This window comes from Bos grunniens, chromosome 18, assembly GCF_055505025.1.
Source record: "Bos grunniens cultivar Pamir isolate PY7600 chromosome 18, Bosgru_T2T1.0, whole genome shotgun sequence".
In the NCBI taxonomy this organism is placed as follows: Eukaryota; Metazoa; Chordata; class Mammalia; order Artiodactyla; family Bovidae; genus Bos; species Bos grunniens.
Window position 1 is genome coordinate 54,721,407 of NC_141182.1, and position 17,968 is coordinate 54,739,374.

Sequence of the window (17,968 nt, forward strand, 5' to 3'; positions counted from 1 at the left end):
AAATCAGTTAGCACTGTCAGAAAACACGGGGCTAGATGCTGCAACTGTAAAATGAATTATGCAAATAGGGGATGTCTAATTGAAAAAGTGGAAATAAATTATGCAAAAGGCAGGGAGTATAGGGAAACCCGTGACCATACCTGGCAAATACCTGACTAGACTGTCATATGCCTTACACGGATCACTAGGACTCTGTTAGCACACACGGCACCCTTGTGAGAGTTCAAAGATGCCATTTCCAGATGGGCATATTACAAAATGGCATCTGGTTCTGCATGGATGAGCTCTTTCCAGAGTTTGCAATGCCATCCAGACCTGGCTTGGGGAATACCCACCAGACTCCAGCCCCAATTTGCCCTCTCTGGCCCTATGCCTTTGTGCAGTGCATGACCTGGACAACCATACCCGGCGGCCCTCTCAGATGTGAGCATGTGTTTCTGCAAACACAGGCATTGACTCTCCGAGTTCAGGAGGCCCACCCCTCTGGATTGTGCAGACATACATGCACCCAGGAGATGTCTGTGCATCCTTGCTCACCTGGACCACACCTGGGGAAAAGACAGCCAGGATGAGATAAAGCCAGACGTAGGCGAAGATGCTCCAAGAGGCGGTGACAAAGAAGACCCTCAGGTGCTTGATCTTGCGGCTCTCGCCAGCCGGGATGACATAGATGCACACGGCAATGACCACAAACATGTTGAAGGCAGCGCTGCCCACGATGGTGCCCGGGCCCAGCTCACCCGCCTGGAAGTTGTGGCCGCAGACCTCAATGACGGACAGCAGGATCTCCGGGGCTGAGGAGCCGAGGGCCATGAGGGTGAGGTTGGACACTGTCTCGTTCCAGATGCGGACAGTGCCCACGCTGGTCTCGCCGTTGGCCTTGGTGATGGTGATCTCCTTCTCCTTGGACGTGATGACCTCGATGGAGGCCATGAAGCGGTCGGCGATGATGGACACACCCAGGAACATGTAGACCATGGCCACAAAGTAGACCACGGCCCGGGCTGCTTTGTCCCCCAGCGACGGGTCATCGGGCTCCCAGACGGGCAGCAGGACCCCTGGCTGGCAGCGGTTGGAGCCCTGGCAGCCCCCTGTACTGCTGGCATCACTGTCATTGGCTGGGGGAGGTGGCAGGGACGGGGTCGGGGTGGCCGCCCCTGAGCATGGCGGAGTCCCCAGGAGGAGTGCAAACCCCACCAAGGCCAGGGGAGCCATGGAGGGGGCACGGTCCTGTGGGGGAGGAGGAGGAAGTCTGGATGAGGGGAGCAAACCCCTCCTCCCTCTAGCTCAGGAGTCAGGGCTTGTTGCAGGCAGAGAATGGGGGAGAAGCTGGGGACTAACAGAGGGAGGAGAGAGACCAGGAGAGACAGAGAGACAGAGATTCAGAGACAGGGACACAAAGAGGCACTCTCTCTGTGCTAGGCAGAGACCAAGAAAGGCATAGAAAGATAAAGGCATCATGCACTGCTGATGGACATGTAGCCTCTATGAGAAACTACATCATGTATCCCAGGACTCAGCAATTCGACTCCCGGGAATGTACCCAGGGAAATAAGTCAAGTGTTCAATGAAAGACCCATACACAAGTGTTTACAGCTGCTTCATTGATAATAAAGCTTGAAGCAAGCTGGATGCCTATTGGTAAGAACACAGAGAAGTACAGGGCAGAAGACGCACGTGGTGGAATATCATATAGCACTGAAAAGGGAGTGGACAACTGATACACCCAACATCACAGATGCATCTCACAGACATACCATGGAAGAGTGAAGCCAGGCACAGAAGGACGCAGAAGGAATAAGTCTGTGGGTGAGGCAAGGTACTGGGGGGCCCTCAACTCATTCGGTGATTCCTGTGTTTCCCAGTTTGGTGCTCAGAGGGCTCCTGCTTGGGGTTTGGGCTGTGTAGGTGCTTCTTTGTTTTTCCTGTCTCAGGTAGGGCTGGGGAGGGGCTGCTGGCGGGTCTCTCATTCACATTCTGCCCCGCAATGCTAGCACGTGTCTCTCTGCAGTATACCTGGGCTTCTGGGAAGTGGGGGATTCCTTAGAAGTTGTGATGTTGTGGCCCCCAGGTTGGGTTTTTTGCCCCATTTGTGGGTGTGGGGTCAGTCCTTATCTTCCCGCCTCTGGTCCTGGGCTTGAGTGGCTATGTCTGTGTGTCTCGGTGTCCTCTAAAAATGCAAATTATTTCACATCCTTCTATCTGATCAGAACCGCACCACCCCCCCCGCCCCCCATGGCTCTGGTCTCACTCCAAACACCGAAGTCCCTTCCCTGGTTCATAAGGTCTCACACAATCTGGTCCCCTCATTCTCTTTCTGGTCTCATTTCTCTCCCTCTTTCCCTCCCTCACTTGGCCTCAGCCACTCTGCCTCTTCCCTGCTCTTTGGACAAGTTCTTGCCTCAGGGCCTTTGCACCTGCTGTTCCTCCTTCCTGGGACACTCTTCCCAGCATATCCTCTCCCTCTCCTCCTTCAGCTCCCCACTAAGAGGTCACCTTCCCTGACCACTCTGTTCGAAATGACACCCTCCCAACTTTGGGGAGTCCCCAGCCATCTCACGGATGAGCCGACCAAGGCTCAGATAGGCTTAGTAACTTGTCCAGTGACCGCCAGCAGCCATTCTGTGGCTCCCAGTTTCTCTCTCCAAGAGTGGTCCTGACTTCCAACTCCCCCGCCCCACCCTTGTGTTGCCATGGTAACCCAGTAGCCTATAAAACAGGCCTCAGAAAGGAAGGGAGGGGTCCTCAGGGCCGCCTGCTCCCTGACCCCTATCCTGGCCACCAGCCTCAGTTCTCACATAACATCCATTTCTGTCTGAAAAAGTTCTCAGAGTCTAGCCCACAGCCTGCCCCCAACGCACACCGGTGTCCTCACGACTGAGAACTGGGGGAGGGAGGCAGAATGTTGGCAGAACTTCCCTGAGAAGGAGTGAGAGTGTGTGTGTGTGTGTGTGTGTGTGTAGGCGGGGTAGAGGGGTGATTCTTAAAGGGCCACCGCACAATTACCCCCTCAGCAAGGCCCCTAATGATACGTCTAATTAGCAGCCCCCTAATTAGCAATGACTTAGGCATAATTACAAACCCACCAGGATCCAAAGCAAAGACTCACGCTCTCTCCTCCCTCCCTCCTCATCAGCCCCTAGCTTTCAGGAGAACCCAGGGCCACCTGGGAGTCAAGAATTCATCCATAGCGTCTCACCCCCTCATTCAGGGAAGGGCCACGGCCTGGGAAGTTCTGCCTTGCATCCAACCACCTGTCCCTCCCGCCTCGGTCCTCAGGGGAAACCAGGGTCAGCCAATGGGTGTTCTGACACCCGCCCTCCTTGCCCCGAAGCTGGGCAAAGCAGCCTGGTTCAGTGGCTTTTTCTCCTGCAACACCTGGCTTCCTCTCCCTGCAGCCTTTGGAGAGGAGCGGTCAGGGAGAGAAAGCACTGGATAAACACTTGTGTGATAAGCCTCCAAGAGGTCGGAGCCCTGTTACTGGGGACAGCTGGGCTGCTTCTGCTTGAGACTCCTGCCTCTGCCTCTCTCGTTTCCCCAGCTGCCCTGAAACCTAAGCTGGGTATCCAGGGGCAAAAGGATCAGGTGGAGGCCAGGGTGGGACTCCGGAGGGCAGATGGCGGGCATCATCTGTCCCTGGGGCCGTCCCTCCCCTCCCTCCCGGGCTGGTGGCCAGCTGGGTCAGTAGGGAGCGCCCCAGTTCTGCCTTGCCCCCATCTGGGGGCCTCAGAGACCTCATCTGTAGGGTGGGGACTGCAAGCTTGAGCGGGGTGGGGCGGTCAGGCTGGCAGGCCAGGTAGGACCCCCTCTAGTCGGTAAGCAGCGGGTGGTGGTCCCGAACCTCGCTCAGGGCAGGGGCAGGGGGTGCCTGCTGCCTGCCCCTCGGTGGGGACACGGCCTTCTAAACACGCCCGCTTCCCGCCCCTGCGCGAGCCAGGTCCCCCCACCCCGCCCCTGCATACGGTGTCCCCGCGGGGGGACCCCACGCAGACACACGCAGTCTTGGTGTTCAGGCTGTGTGATAGATACATCCATTGGTAAACTGACACCCGGAGGGGCAAAGGGCTTGGTCAAGTCGCGAAGCTTCAAGTCGTGGGCAGGACAGAAGCCCGGGGCTCCTAACCTGTGCTCGATTTAACCCACCCAGAGCCCCTCATGGGCACTCACTTGAGGGCCTCACCCCATCACAGTGTGGGCTACAGGCTCAGCCCCACACCTCTCATCTCCCCCACCTCCTCTGGGGCCCCCCTTCCCAATAGGAAAGAAGAGGATGTATCCTCAAGACTCAGAAGGGCCCTTTCCAGAGCCCCCAAGGGGCAGCAGAGAAGCTTCTGAGCTCCACCCACCCCTGGAAGACAGGTCTGGGGCTGGCACACTGGAGAGGGATGGAGGCAAGACTGTAGGGAGGACTGGCCTGGTCCTCCTAGGACCTATTATTGCTCTGCCTGGAGCAGTGAAAGGGGCTCAGTAATCGTCCAAAGAATGAATGAGTCATGAAATGGACAGACGGCAAGAGGTACGGAAGTGAGACGGCAGGAGGGACGGGGTCCAGTCAATATGAAGAGGAATGGGAGGGTAGACTGAAAACAGGACCGATTCGGTCTCCACTACGGAGGCCACCGTTAGGCTGCGAGAATGCCTCAGGATGCCAGAAATCAGGCAGGGGCGAGCCGAGGAGCTCTGTGCTCAGGGGAGGGATGGGCGGGTGCCAGCGGGGAGGATGGGGTGGGGGAGCTCGGCTGAGGAAGGGAGCGGAGTTTGGGGGACTCCGCGCCTCCGGGCGAGCCCACTCTGAGGCGGTGGCGGGGGGGGGGGGGGGAGGTGGGGGGGAGGTGGGAGATCTTCTTCCTCCAGGTCTCCCCTGGCCAGGGGCGGAGACAAAGGTGTGTAGGAAGCAGAGTTAGCCAGGGAGAGGAAGAGGGGAGGAAAGAGAGAGGAACAGGGAGCAGGTGCCTGGAGACAGAGATGGAGATGAGAGAGGAAGGGGAGAGACAGGAAGACCCACTCGGAGATGGAGAGAGACAGAGACCCAGGAAGGCTGAGAGCGTAGAGAGACAAGAGACCCAGGGAAACACACAGATGGCGAAAGAGGAAGGCAGGGAGAGAGACCCAGGACTGAAACAGAAAGCTGGACCAGACCCAGGCACGGAGAGAGTGAGACGGAGGGAGTCAGGGACTCAGAGAGACAGGCAGACTCGGCGGGACCGAGACCTCTGAGAGGTGTGGAGGCACAGGAAGGCGAGACCCAGACACAGGAGGGCGGGGGCGGAGGCGGAGAACGCGAGGGGCGGGGGGCTGCCCCAGACGGGGCGGGGGTGTTCGCACCCACTCAGTGCCCAGGAGGCACCCCCTCCCCAGCCCGCCACGCTCCCCGAAGAGCAGGAGGGGCTGAGGATGTTGGCTGCTGGTGATGGCCCCCGACTCCGCGTTCGGGCCCTGGTACCCGCAATCCAGGATATGCAGCCCCCTACTCTCCATAAAGGAGCCCAGGGAAAAGCGGCTCCTCGAATGCCCCCCTCCACCCGCCTGGGGTAGCTCATCCTTCCCCCCAGCTCGCCCTCCCCTCACTGGGGGTCTCTTACCTGCAGCTACAGCCTAGAGCAGGTTCCCCCAGCACTGGATTGGCAGTGGTGGGCGACTCCGCCCGACAGAGAGAGAGAGAGAGAGGGAGAGTGAGAGGGAGAGAGAGAAGAGCTGGAGACTGAGAGGGAGAGCTAGGGAGGAGGGGAGAGAGAGAGGGGATAGAGGGAGGAGAGGCCAGGAGGAGGGGGGAGGGACGCGGGGGAGGGGGAGTCGGCTGGAGAGGGAGGAGGGGGGCCGGGGGAGCGCGCCGGGAGGGCGGAGGAGGAGCCGAGGAGAGAGGGGAGGAGGAGGAGGCGGGGAGAGGGAGGCCAGCGCGGGAGGCAGGGGAGGGGCCTGCAGAGAGGAGGGGCGGGGAAGGGGGGGTGAGGCAGCCCAAGCCTCCCACCCACCCTCTGCGTTCAGCACCACAGGCAATGGACAGAGACGGAGGGCGTGTGTGTGTGTGTGTGTGTGTGTGTGTGTGTGTGTCTGGGGGGGCGGGGTTCTGGGGGTCATTCAGCAGCATCGTCCACGGTGCCCCCGCCCCCCACCAACACAGTCTCTGATCCATACAAGGACCAAAGAGGCGAAAGAGCTACAAATAGTTTCAGGCTCCCAGAACTGGAGGGGGAGGGCAAAAATGTTTTTAGCCAGAGTCAAGATCCAAATTCACATGCCGGGCCTGCAGACAGAGCCTCACAGAGCCAGCCAGAAACAACCACAAAGGCAGCCATTAATAATAATAACAATGCAGCACTTATCGTGTGCCAGACATTGTTACAACATTTTTAGTAAGTGCTTGACACGTGTTGACATAACGGACCCGCCTGAAGACCCTGTGAAGGAAATGCTACTCGTCCCATTTTACAGATAGGGAAACTGAGGCACAAAATGGTAAAGTGCGCCTTCAGGTTTACCCTTCACTGCTACGCCACACACGGCCCCAGACTCAGGGGCTGGCAAGAAGTCAGGAAGTGAGTTGCAAAGGATCGGGCAGCATCGGAAACACAAACTCACAAATCCTGAAATGGAGAACAGACACACACACACACACGTGCACAGCCATGCACAGGCTTCACGAACCCACATCACTAGTTAAAAGCCCCCAATCCCACCTTAGGGTCCACTCCCGCCCAGGACAGGAGGTGATAGAAGATTTCTCCTCTGCAGACAGGAAGCAGGAGGCAGACCCTGCTCTGGCCAGTGGCCCATGCCCATCACCACCCGTCCTGGCTGGACACCCTCAGGCTCGCTGCCAGGAGGGAGAGAGACGACCCAGCTCCAGCTGCCTGCGATTTCCCATGCTTGGGCTTGGGCTCTGGGAGGTGAGGAGAAGTCTGGGGCAGCCAAGAATTGGTGGGCTCCAGCCTCCCGAAGACCCACCGAGGGGCACTGGTAGCCAGCCTGGTCTTCTGCGGTGCAGATGGTCAGACTGACGTGTGGACTTCCACGGCAGGAGGTGGACAGATGGCCAGAATGACTGTAGTGCCTGCCCCTCCCCACCAGGAAGCAGGAGTCTCCCCTCCCCCTCAACTGCCAGGGAGGAAGCAGTGCCCCATCCCCCAACCAACCTGGACCCCCCTCTCCCCTCCCCTGCTCAGGAATGGGTCCCCAACCCTCTGGACAGGATTCTATTCCTGACAATATTTCTCCTGTCACCCCCGCCCTCCTCTGGTCCCTGTGATGGAGGCCTGGATTCCCTCTCTGGTGCCATGGAAGTGGCCACAGGAGGGACAATTCCTACAGCCATGGGGTCCCCTAATCCCCTGGGCTTTTCTTTGTTATATGTTTTTGGCTATGCTGAGTCTTCATTGTGGTGCACAAACTCTCGTTGCCAAGCATGGGCTCTGGAGTGCATAAGCTCAGTAGTTGTGGCATCTTAGTTCCTGGACCAGGGATCGAACCCATGTCCCCTGGCAGGCAGATTCTTAACCACTGGGCCACCAGGGGAGGTGCCCGGCTCCCATTCTCGGGCTTTTCAATTAGGACTACCCTTAGTCCTTTCTAGCACAGTATAGCCTGGGTCCTGTCTTCCTGGGGCTCGTCTCAGTACTCCCCTGTGGGGACCTAAATTCAATCACTTTCTGTAGGGTGTTAACTTTGACCCCTGGTGTAAGGTATGAAAGTAGTGAAAGTGTGAGTCACTCAGTCGTGTCTAACTCTTGTGACCCCATGGACTGTAACCCACCAGGCTCCTCTGCCCATGGGATTCTCCAGGCAAGAATACTGGAGTGGGCAACCATTCCCTTCTCCAGGGGAATCTTCCTGACCCAGGGATCAAACCTGTTATCTCCTGCATTGCAGGCAGATTCCTACTGTCTGAGCCACCAGGGAAGGTGTGAGGTCTAGCCATAGTAACTTTTGCTAGCGTCCAACTCCAGCATTATTCACAGGGCGTCTGACCTCAGGCCCTCTGTTACAATCTGTGGCTTCCGCATGAGTCTTGTTTTTTTTTTTAATATTTATTTATTCATTTGGCTGGGCTGTATTAGTTGCAGCTAAGAGATCTTTTTAGTTACAGCATGTGGAATCTAGTTCCCTGACCAGGGATTGAACCTGGGTTCCCTGGTGGCTCAGACAGTAAAGCGTCTGCCTATAATGCAGGAGACCCAGTTTCAATCCCTGGGTGGGGAAGATTCCCTGGAGAAGGAAATGGCAACCCACTACAGTATTCTTGCCTGGAGAATTCCATAGAGGAGCCTGCTGGGCTACAGTCCATGGGGTTGCAAAGAGTCAGATACTTTGTGACACTGAGCGACTTCACTTTCACTTTCCCCCCTGCATCAGAAGCATGGAGTCTTAGCCACTGGACCACCAGGGAAGTCTCCCATGACAGTCCTTTCCAGCCATATCCTTTCCTCTGAGGCTCAATCTCCTTATCATCCCACTGAGCCCTCACCCAAGATCCAGAGTTTCCCACTGGGGTCTAACCTGAGCTCATGTGCAAACGTCTAACCTCGAAGTCTTCCCATGGAGGATGAACTTCAGTCTTCCTCGGAGGGCCTAACTTCCTTTCTTTTCTCTGAAATCTACACTGCAATTCCACTTCAGTCCCACTCCTGGGTCTGACTTTGGATCCCCAGTCCCCAGAGTCCCCTCCCTCAGTTCTTCCGGGGAAATCCAGCTCCTGACATTCAGCCTGGCACATCGTGGGCCCTCGTCAAACGCTTGCCGAACAAAACGATGGAGACGAGTGTGAGTTTGGTTCCTCTGGATATAGAAATCATCGTCACTGAGCAATTCTCATGGAGGGTGAGATCATCCCATTTTCAGATGGGAACACAGAGGCACAGAGAGGGGAGTGCAGGTCACAGGGCACTCGGGGGCAGGGTCAGAGCAGGACCCACGGCTCCATCACCCCGGGGGTGGATCTGGGGGGGGGACCAGCCCCTCCTTCAGGATGTTCCCCCCGCCATGTAGGTGAGCGCCCCAAGGCATTACTGCAGACTTGGGGTGGGCAGTGAGTGGGTGCTCAGGAAGCCAGGGTCTCGGCAGGCCCGGAACCCACCCTGTCCCCCATCTTCTGTGGCTGACGTCTCCTCTGCTCCACTTGACGCCGAAGCCGGGTCAGGACCAGCTCTGAGGCCTGGATCAGGCTGTGCTGTGGGGAACGAGAGGAGGAGGAAGGAGGCGGGCAGAGGTGGGATGGAGTTGGAGGGGTACGGGTTACACCACCCCCCTCAAAGCTGGAAGCTTAGCCACGACCAGAGGTTGGAGAGAGGACCACCACGTAGGGGGTGGGAACGGGTCTCCGTGATGTGGTGAAGGTCAGACTCAGGGGCGTGGCCTTCTGTGAATTTCCAGCAGGAGGGACAAAGCCCAGCCCCAGATGTGTGGGTCTGAGGTTAGAACCTGGGGCGGAGGGGAAGGGGAAGAATCAAAATGAAGGGGAGCTCGAGTTACATGGGAGCAAGGACTGACCACTGAACAGAGGCTGAGGTTAGACCACGGCAGATGGGGACAAAGGTGAGACCCTGGCAGAAAAGGTTAGGCCCACAGGACCAAGAAGGAGCAGACCACAGTGGACAAGAGAGGGATGGAGCCAGACCCGGGTTGGAGGGTCTGAGGTTAGATCCTGAGACAGGGACAGAGTGCGGAGGTCACTGCGCAACAGCTTGAAACAGAACACAGCAAGAGGCTAGTGTGTGCGAGCAAGGCGGAGGGGAAGCCCCTTCCACTCTGGCCCAGCCTCAGATCCCTCCTCATCCTTCATTCCATGCACTGTGGTTCAACCTCACGCCTTTTCCCTGGGGCCTGGCCTCTATCTCCATGTGGTCTAATCTGGACCATTCCCCTGATGGCAAGGCTGAAGGAAGAGGCCCCAGCAAAACCTTCAGAGGAGGCAGTAAGGTTAGACTCCAGCAGACAAGCGCTCAGGTGAGGAGCCTGGAGTCAGGCCAGAGGGAGGGGGAAGGCAAACAGCAGATAAGGAGACAGAGATACCTCGTAGCTGAAGGGTGGGTGTCAGGTCACAGGGAGAAGGTCAGAGGTTATACTACACTGTGCTTAGTAGCTCAGTTGTGTTCAACTCTTTGCGACCCCATGGACTGTATAGCCTGCTAGGCTACTCTGTCCATGGGATTTTTTAGGCAAGAATACTGGAGTGGGTAGCCACTTCCTCCTCCAGGGGATCTTCCCAGTCCAGGGATCAAACCTGTCTCTTGAGCTGTAGACGGATTCTTTACCTGCTGAGCCATTGGGGAAATCTCATCTACATTAGTTGGAGGTTAAATAGAAAGGGATGGTTGTAGGCTGGACCTTGGACCATGGGAATGGGTTGGATGTTAAACCATAAGGGCAGTGAAGCTGATGTGGGAGGGTGAGAGGTCAAAGTACAGGAGAAGGCTGGCCATTTGACAGCAGGTCAAGGGCATGACCACAGTGGAAAGTTCAGAGGTTAGACCAGAGTGGAAGGGCTCGAGGTTAAACTATGGCAGAAAGCTGGAGACAGGCTGGAAGTGAGATACTGAGTAGAGTGAAGCGGACCACACATGAGGAAGAGGGGGTGGCTGCAGGGGGAGGGCCGAGGTCAGGGGGCAGTGGGAGGGTACAAATAGCTCACGGGATGGATCCAGGCTGGGGAAGGGACAGAGTCAGACAGAGCGGGGGCACAGAAGGACAGAAGTGCGGGGGGCTGAGGAAGGCCAGGGGGACGGGGGTGATGGATGCCGCAGCCAAGCCCCCTTCGCCCCTCGCTATGAGGCCCCAGCCCCCTTCTCCTGGACCAAAAGGAGTCACACCCCACGCTCTGCACCCAGGAGGAGGCCTGCAGCCAAGACTGCCCCCCTTGCCCAAAGGTGGCCTCAGGCCCCAGAGCTCCCTCTCCCCTGAGGACACGCCCTCACTAAGGCGGGTGAGAAGTTCCACCTCAGGGCCCCCGGCTACCTGCAGGATGTGCACGCCCTTCAGGGAGACCACGGCCAGCTCGCGCAGGCCGTCCCCGGTCAGGTCCACATGTGCCATGGCCAGCAGGGGGCTGGAGAAGCCCCGTCGCCACAGCAAGCGGAAGCCATGCTGGTCCCCGGGGAGCCCACGCCCGGGGCCACAGTACTTGTAACAGAGCAGCTCCTGCAGGGGTGGGGGGTCAGGGTCACACGGTGGGCATCGGGGTCACGGTGGCGGGGAACCAGGGTCACACAGGGGGACTGGAGTCACATGGGGGGATCAGAGTCACACGGGGTTGAGGTCACATAGGGTGGTCAGGGTCACACGGTGGGCGTCAGGGTCACGAGGGGATCAGGGTCACACAGGGGGATGGGGTCACATGGGGGTCAAGGTCACATGGGGGTCAAGGTCACACCGGGGGATCAGGGTCACATGGAGGGATGGGGTCACACAGGGGATCAGGGTCACATAGGGCTCAAGGTCACATTGAGGGGTCGGGGTCACATGGGGGGGTTGGGGTCCCACGAGGGAAGGCAAGCGTGACAGTCCCACCCCTTGGGCCCCACCTGTCCGTAGGTGGCCACCAGTACTTCCGGCCGCCCATCCAGATCGATGTCGGTGACCAGGCCACAGAGGACGCTGTCAAACTGGTCGCTGCCCGGCAGGAGAAGCTGGTCTTCGAGCCCCCGGCTCAGCAGGTCGCTGGGGGTCAGAACACAGCAAGAAGACTGGGGTCAAGTGCAGTGCCTGCCACCCTGAGCACCAGATCCTCACGTGTCAGGTCTGGAGGCTCTGTTCCTGCTGAAGCCTGGACACCCTCGTCTCCAAGCTGACCATCCTCCTATGCACCTAGAGGTGCTCAAGGCATCTCCGATCCGGACACTCACACGGTCCCCTGAAGGTGGGATCATCTCACTCCCATGTGGAAACCCACACCATTCCTTCTGGTGACCCTGTCGCCTCCAGTCTGGACACCCGCATAATCCTCTGGAGCCTGAGAGCTCGGACCCAACACTGGACACCTTCACGGCCCACCAAGTATGCACAGCTGGCTTGCACTGGCTCACAGGAGCTGACTGGGACATTTTCAGAAACTCTGAGAGCGTGTTGGCATTGTGTCAGTGACTCGAAATCCCACCGTGGTGAGAGCATTGAAGTGGGCAGACGCTACAAACCAGGGCTTTCTCCCACACAGAGCCAGTGGTTAAATACCTGCAACATGTTCTGTACCCCAGGGAGCTTTCCAGGTGGTGGCAGGGGTAAAAGAACCCACCTGCCAATGCAGGTTTGACCCCTGGGGTGGGAAGATCCCCTGAAAGAGGGCATGGCAACCCATTCCAATACTGTTGCCTGGAGAATCCCATGGACAGAGGAGACTGGCAGGCTACGGTCCATGGGGATCGCAAAGAGTTGGACTGAATAACCGAGCACACATCCCCATCCCAGATGGGGCCGGACATCTCAGTTCCCACCCCGAGGTCTCAGCACGTCTCCTACAAGTTCTAGATTTAAACACTTGGTGCTTCTCTCCCTGGGACACGGACATCTTTACCCACCCAGCCCTGAACCACCACACCCAAAGCTTTCCTTTCTGCAGAGAATGAACAGGTTAGGCCGTGGTGCAAAGGCATGGGGCCCGCCCGCCCCCATGTGCCCCTCACCGGTACACCACTGCCGGCTCCAACATGCTGGCCACCAGCACGCTGTATTCCTCCCGCTGTGGCCTGTCCTCTGTCTCTGGAGAAGGAACAGAGGTGGGGGAGGTGTGAGGGGACAGGTCCCAGGTCCCTCCTCCCCACCCCTCCATACCTGAGAGGAACACAGGTTAGGCTTCTGGTAGAAAGGCTTGACGATGCGTTGGTTACAGGTGGAGGGTTAGAGGTTAGACCACGAGAGGAGGATGGAGGTCAGAGGTCAGGAGGAGGAACAGGTGTTGGATAACAGTTTAAAAAGCCCAAGGTTAGGGGACTTCCCTGGTGGCCCAGGAATTAAGACTGTGCTTCCAGTGCAGCAGATGCAGGTTTGATCCCTGGTTGGGGAACTAAGAACTAAGATCCCACATGCCATGAGGTGCAAAGTCAAGACAAAATTCAAGGTTAGACCACCAGGTTATATGAGAACATGGTTAGATGAGAATATGAAAGTCCTCAGATCACCGTAGGGGTATCAGGAGTAAACCACAGGAGGAGGGATGGAAGACAGACCACAGAGGTCAGACCAAGAGAAACACCAAGGACTTCTCTGGTGGTCCTGTGGTTAAGAATCTGCCTTGCAATGCAGGAGACACAAGTTGGGGAACTGAGATCCCACACGCCACAGAGCAACCAAGTCTGAGCGCCGCAACTAGAGAGTTTGTGCGTAGCAAGGAAAGATCCCGTATGCCACAACTTAGACCCAACACAGCCAAATAGAGAAAGAAAAAGAAAAACACGAGAGACGGACAGACCAGAGTAAGAGGAACAGATCAACACGTGGAGGGAAAGGAGAGACCGCGAGTCCGGGGACAGTGCTGAGTCCATGAGAAGAATTTGGGGTCTGAATGGCAGCAAGACAAAGAATGCAAGTCCTGAGGCCCGAGACGGGGATCAGGGGAAGTGACACAGAGAGGGGTAAAGGTTAGAGACACCAAGGGGAAGGTGGAAGTTCAACTCCAGGGTAAAAGGTCAGGTTAAAGGTTAGACCACCACCGGGCTAAGTAGCTGGGAGTGAAATTCAGGAGCGTGGGGGGAGGGAAGGGGCATAGTAACTCCTGGGCCGGAGTGGGGCACCCAGGAGGAAAGGAGGAAGGAACTGTGGGAGCCGGACGTTTAGGGAGAGGGGTACAAACGTGGGTGGGGGGAGCCGAGCCCACGTCCGGAGCTCACCCTCGGGGGCCGAAAGGCTGAACACGATCACTCGGGAAATGGGGCCGTCCTGAATGATGGTCCACGTCTGCAGGACGTCTGTGTGGAGAGCGAGGACTCAGGGCCCCGCCCTCAGCACTGAGTGCCCGCCCCCGCCCCGGGCCCCACCCCCAGCCCTGAGCGCCGGCCCCCCCCAAGGCCCCGCCCCCAGCCTGGAGGGCCCACTCCGCCCCAAGGCCCCACCCCCAGTCCTGAGCGCCGGCCCCGCCCCCAAGGCCCCGCCCCTAAACATGTCCGAGCCCCGCCCCGTCATCACCTCGACTCTGCTGGTCCACGTGGGCGACGCGGACATAACCGCTCTGACAGCCCAGAGCTGAGAGTCGCCGGGATGTGCCGGGCAGATTGTGCACGTCAAGCCACAGGACGCTGGGGGTGGACAGGTGGACAGAGGGGCCCTCGGGTCGTCACCAGGTCCCAGCCCCCACCCTCCACCTCCGCCTCCCTACAAGCATCCACCCTACCCTTCCCCCCAGAAGAGCCTTGGGCCTCCGCTGGGCTTGATTTCCCTAGGGCTCAATTCCCACCACTAGGATTTCTCGGAGCCCGCCTGCCCCGGTCCCTGCTGGCCTGTCGAGGGCTCGCCTACCTACTGGTCAGGTTTGTGAGCTCTGGGAAGAGGTTTTCCACAGGCTGTTCTTCAAACTGATGCAGTCCCTCGTTCTGGGGGAACAGAGACCCACCACCCGCTTGGAGTCAGTGGCTGGTCTCACACACCGCCCCCCCCCACGCCCCGCCCCCAGTCCACGGTGGCTCCAGCAGGGCTGCCTACCACGCCTCCTCCACCTCACCTCCTTGTACAGATGAATGGCTGGGTCATTCCCACTCAGGAGAAACACGGTCTCCAGTTGATCCCCGACCTGGACCCTGAAAGCAAAAAACTCTAGAACCCCAGTATGGTGGACCTTGAGTGTGGTAGAGTTCGTCAGTTTTAAAACCCTCCTCTTGAAAAAACTCTTGCTTGCGAGAACCCTGTCATTCTAGGCTTCAGACACTGGATCCACAGTGAGATGCAGAACTGTAGAAACTGACCCCTGTGTAGAATCACAGGATTGTAGAGCTTTCCAATCTCAGAAACTCAGCACGTTAGAACCTTCTGTTTCTAGAGCCCTCACCTGCTAGAATCTTCATTCTGGATGTGGGTTCAGGAATGAACATGGAGCTCTGAGAATGGGCTGCAGAACCTCAGAACACTAGCATCTCTTTACCCTAGAACCCCAGTGTTCTAGAAATTCTGTTTTCTGTCTCCTTCAAGACACTAGAACTTTTGGAAATTGCCATCATGATATTCAGACTCAGAATTGGTAGACTATCCAGATCATAGAACCCAGAATATTATGGGTTAGAAACTTCAGTTTCTCAAACTTTCATCTGATAGACCTGAGGTTGGCAAATTATGACCTGCAGGCTAAATCTAACTCACTGTTTTGTTTGGCCATGCCACATGGCTTGCACGGTCTTAGCTTCCTGACCAGGGATCGAACCCATGCCCCCTGCTGTGGGAGTGCAATCTTAACCAAGGGACCACCAGGGGAGTCTCTCCCCTGTTTTTGTAAATAAAGTTTTATTGGAACACAGCCACACATATTCATTTATACAGTTTCCATGGCTGCCTTCTTGTTACAGAGGCCAACCTGAGTAGCTGTGAGACAGACTAAATAGAAAATGTTTGGCAACTCCCGTGCTAGAACACGGGTGTTCCAGAATGGGATTCTTATATTTTGGGATCCTAGAACATCAGTACTCGACATGGTCTGTATTCTGTCTCCTTGAGATATGATAATGTTAGGACCTTAATATTACAGAATCTCAGAATCATCAACTGTAGATCTTTCAGATCTTGGAATCTCAGAGCTAATAACTCAAGAAAAAAAAAAAAAGCATTTCTGGATCTTGGAATGCCTTAATCTAGAATATCAAAACTTGAGAGTTCTACATGTCTGGAAATGAGGCACTCAATTAACTCTCAAATTATCTAGTTCAGGGGCTTCCCTGGTGGTTCAGACAGTAAAGAATCTGCTTGCAATGCAGGAGATGCAGGTGCGATCCCTGAGTCAGGAAGGTCCCCTGGAGAAGAGAATGGCTACCTACTCCAGTATTCTTGTCTGGAGAATTCCATGGACAGAGGAGCCCAGTGGGCTACAGTCCATGGGGTCACAAAGAGTCGGACACGACTGAGTGACTAACACCATCTAGTTCAGGGATTGCAAAATGGTAGCCCATCAGCTGAGTATGGTCCACGGCTACCTTAAATGCATGATGCTCTAAAAAACAAAACGAGTCTGATTGTTTATAGGTAGGTTTGTGGTCTTCAGTATGCTACAGCCTCTGCTCTCTCAACACGCGCGCGCACACACACACACACGTGCGCACATACACTCCCTAATGAATCAAGCCTGTGATTTACTTACTCTGCATGGCATAGTTGGAAAGGAGTGAACTGGAGCTCCAGGTTCAGGCAGCTCTCTGCAGGGGGAGTGGAGGCAGTTAGGTACCGGGGATGGGACTGCATCCCCCACCCTTTCCCCATCCCTCCTTCCCTCCGGGCCACACTTACGGGCAATGGAGTCGAGGTTGTACTCAGAGCCAGGCTCGTAGTCACAGTAAATGTTAAGGAAGGGGCTGCCTTTGTCCCCAGAATCCTGGGAGAGGAGACTGGCCTCAGGGGAAGGCAGAGGTAGCAAGAGGGATTTGGGGAAGACTCAGTGAGGAGAAAACGGATAGATGAATGGGCTCCGGGTACCTTAATGAACGTGATCCCCACAACCAGACCCCGCTTTGGGGGTGACTTGTTGAAGGTGTCAATGGAGACAATCTCTGCATCCACTGGGAGAGGAGAGTTCAAAGTTCACATTTCAGGCAGGCTCGTGACCCCAATATTTCCAACCACGGTGACCCCTGACCTCTACGGCTCAGTCATCTCTGACCACCACAAATTATGACTGTTGGGTCCCAATGGGTCCTGCTCACCATCACCAGGGTAGGAGTAATCCTGGTTTCTGAGTCATCCTGAACCCGAACTACTTCAGGCCCCTATTATCCCTGTCTTCTGACCCCAGTACCTCCAGATCACCAGCTTCGACCCCCTTCAATCACCATCACCCTGATCCCATTCGCCCATCATGGTGACCTGGGTCAAGACAGAGCCTCAGAAACCTTCTCAACACTACCTTCCGAGCCCCCAGCCCGACGGCGCCACGCACCGGGAATGTAATTGAACTGCAGCTCCTTGGCCACGGGCCGGATTTTCTGTCGGAGGTCTTGGTAGCGGAAGCCTAGCACCTTGCCTTTAAGGGTGGCGGCCAGCAGCTCCCCGCGCCCGCCCGCGCCTCCTGCCAGCCCATACACATTGCTCTGCGACGAGAAGCGTGTGAAGCTGTCCTCGCGCAGCGGGCAAGGCCCTGCGGCCATGGCCGCCTCCCCCATCATGTCCCTCAACCACTCATTCCCAGAGCCCCCACAGCGGCCTGCTCTACCCGTGGATCGCCGGGCACCCGCGGGGCGCGCAGGCCGATTACGTGAAGAAGCTGCCGTCGCTGCCCTTTACAAAGATGGCCGCCAGCCGGGCTGCCCTCCAGACTTTGCTTTAACGCGCTTGCGCGCTCCTGCTTGGTCCTTTTCAGGGCCGAGGCTACGGCGATTTGCAGATGATGACCTAAAGGCTGGACGTGGTAGCCCTTGCTCTGGGATATGCTGAAAGCAGAATAAGAAACACAAAACAAAGTATAACCTTTACATGCCAGGAACTAAGTGCTTATTTATCAATTTACTTAAAACCCACAAGTAGGCAGAGGCAGATACTATGTTTGACCGATCAAGAAATTGAGGCACAAAATAATTTGTCTTAGATCGGCTAGAAGCCGCAGTCAGTATTGGAGCCCAAACAAGATAGCGCCATAGTTTATTGTTTTAATCACATCACTTTCAACTTTTTTTTTTTTTTGCCTCATAGTGCTGTATATGGGATTTTAGTTCCCCCATCAGGCACTGAACCAGACCCTAGGCAGTGAAAGCGCTAGTCCTAACCACTGGACTACCAGGGGATTCTCTACCATCACCTTGAAAGTGGTGAAGTGCATTCTGCTTACCCCAAGGAAACAGCAGTTCTAGCTATCTGTCCT

The 17,968-nt window shown here is 56.6% G+C and overlaps 2 protein-coding genes across 4 annotated transcripts in view; both read right to left on the reverse strand.

Annotated features, from left to right (window-relative positions):
* The window catches only part of SLC8A2 (solute carrier family 8 member A2), a 34,273-nt gene extending 28,554 nt beyond the window's left edge, over positions 1-5,719 (reverse strand). For both annotated transcript variants that reach the window (XM_086353337.1, XM_086353339.1), the window contains exons 1-2: positions 5,583-5,719; positions 538-1,230 (exon numbers count right to left, since the gene is read on the reverse strand). In XM_086353337.1, the coding sequence (XP_086209463.1) occupies positions 538-1,215 (678 nt within the window). In that variant the 5' untranslated portion in view covers positions 1,216-1,230; positions 5,583-5,719. The remainder of the gene's footprint in view (positions 1-537; positions 1,231-5,582) is intronic.
* A 3,039-nt stretch (positions 5,720-8,758) lies between these two features.
* Positions 8,759-17,345, reverse strand: KPTN (kaptin, actin binding protein). 2 transcript variants are annotated; one of them, XM_086353341.1, is made up of 12 exons: positions 17,051-17,345; positions 16,591-16,673; positions 16,405-16,489; positions 16,259-16,313; positions 14,639-14,714; positions 14,437-14,510; positions 14,107-14,216; positions 13,812-13,889; positions 12,609-12,684; positions 11,514-11,649; positions 10,948-11,130; positions 8,759-9,158 (listed from the first exon to the last, which is right to left on the reverse strand). In XM_086353341.1, the coding sequence occupies exons 1-12, from the start codon at positions 17,274-17,276 to the stop codon at positions 9,000-9,002; spliced, it is 1,341 nt and encodes a 446-aa protein (XP_086209467.1). In that variant the 5' UTR covers positions 17,277-17,345; the 3' UTR covers positions 8,759-8,999. The 2 variants fall into 2 exon arrangements, with proteins under 2 accessions (XP_086209467.1, XP_086209466.1); XM_086353340.1 differs by having other exon boundaries at positions 8,759-9,163.
* Between the last annotated feature and the right edge of the window lie 623 nt (positions 17,346-17,968).

What these genes read in the sequence shown, in the direction of transcription:
- KPTN (XM_086353341.1), bottom strand. Translation starts at nt 17,276, where the DNA reads ATGATGGGGGAGGCGGCCATGGCCGCAGGGCCTTGCCCGCTGCGCGAG. An exon ending in CAACCTCGACTCCATTGCCC is followed by an intron (nt 16,314 to 16,404) that starts GTAAGTGTGGCC and finishes CTCCCCCTGCAG; the next exon opens with AGAGCTGCCTGAACCTGGAG. An exon ending in CCATTCATCTGTACAAGGAG is followed by an intron (nt 14,511 to 14,638) that starts GTGAGGTGGAGG and finishes CTGTTCCCCCAG; the next exon opens with AACGAGGGACTGCATCAGTT.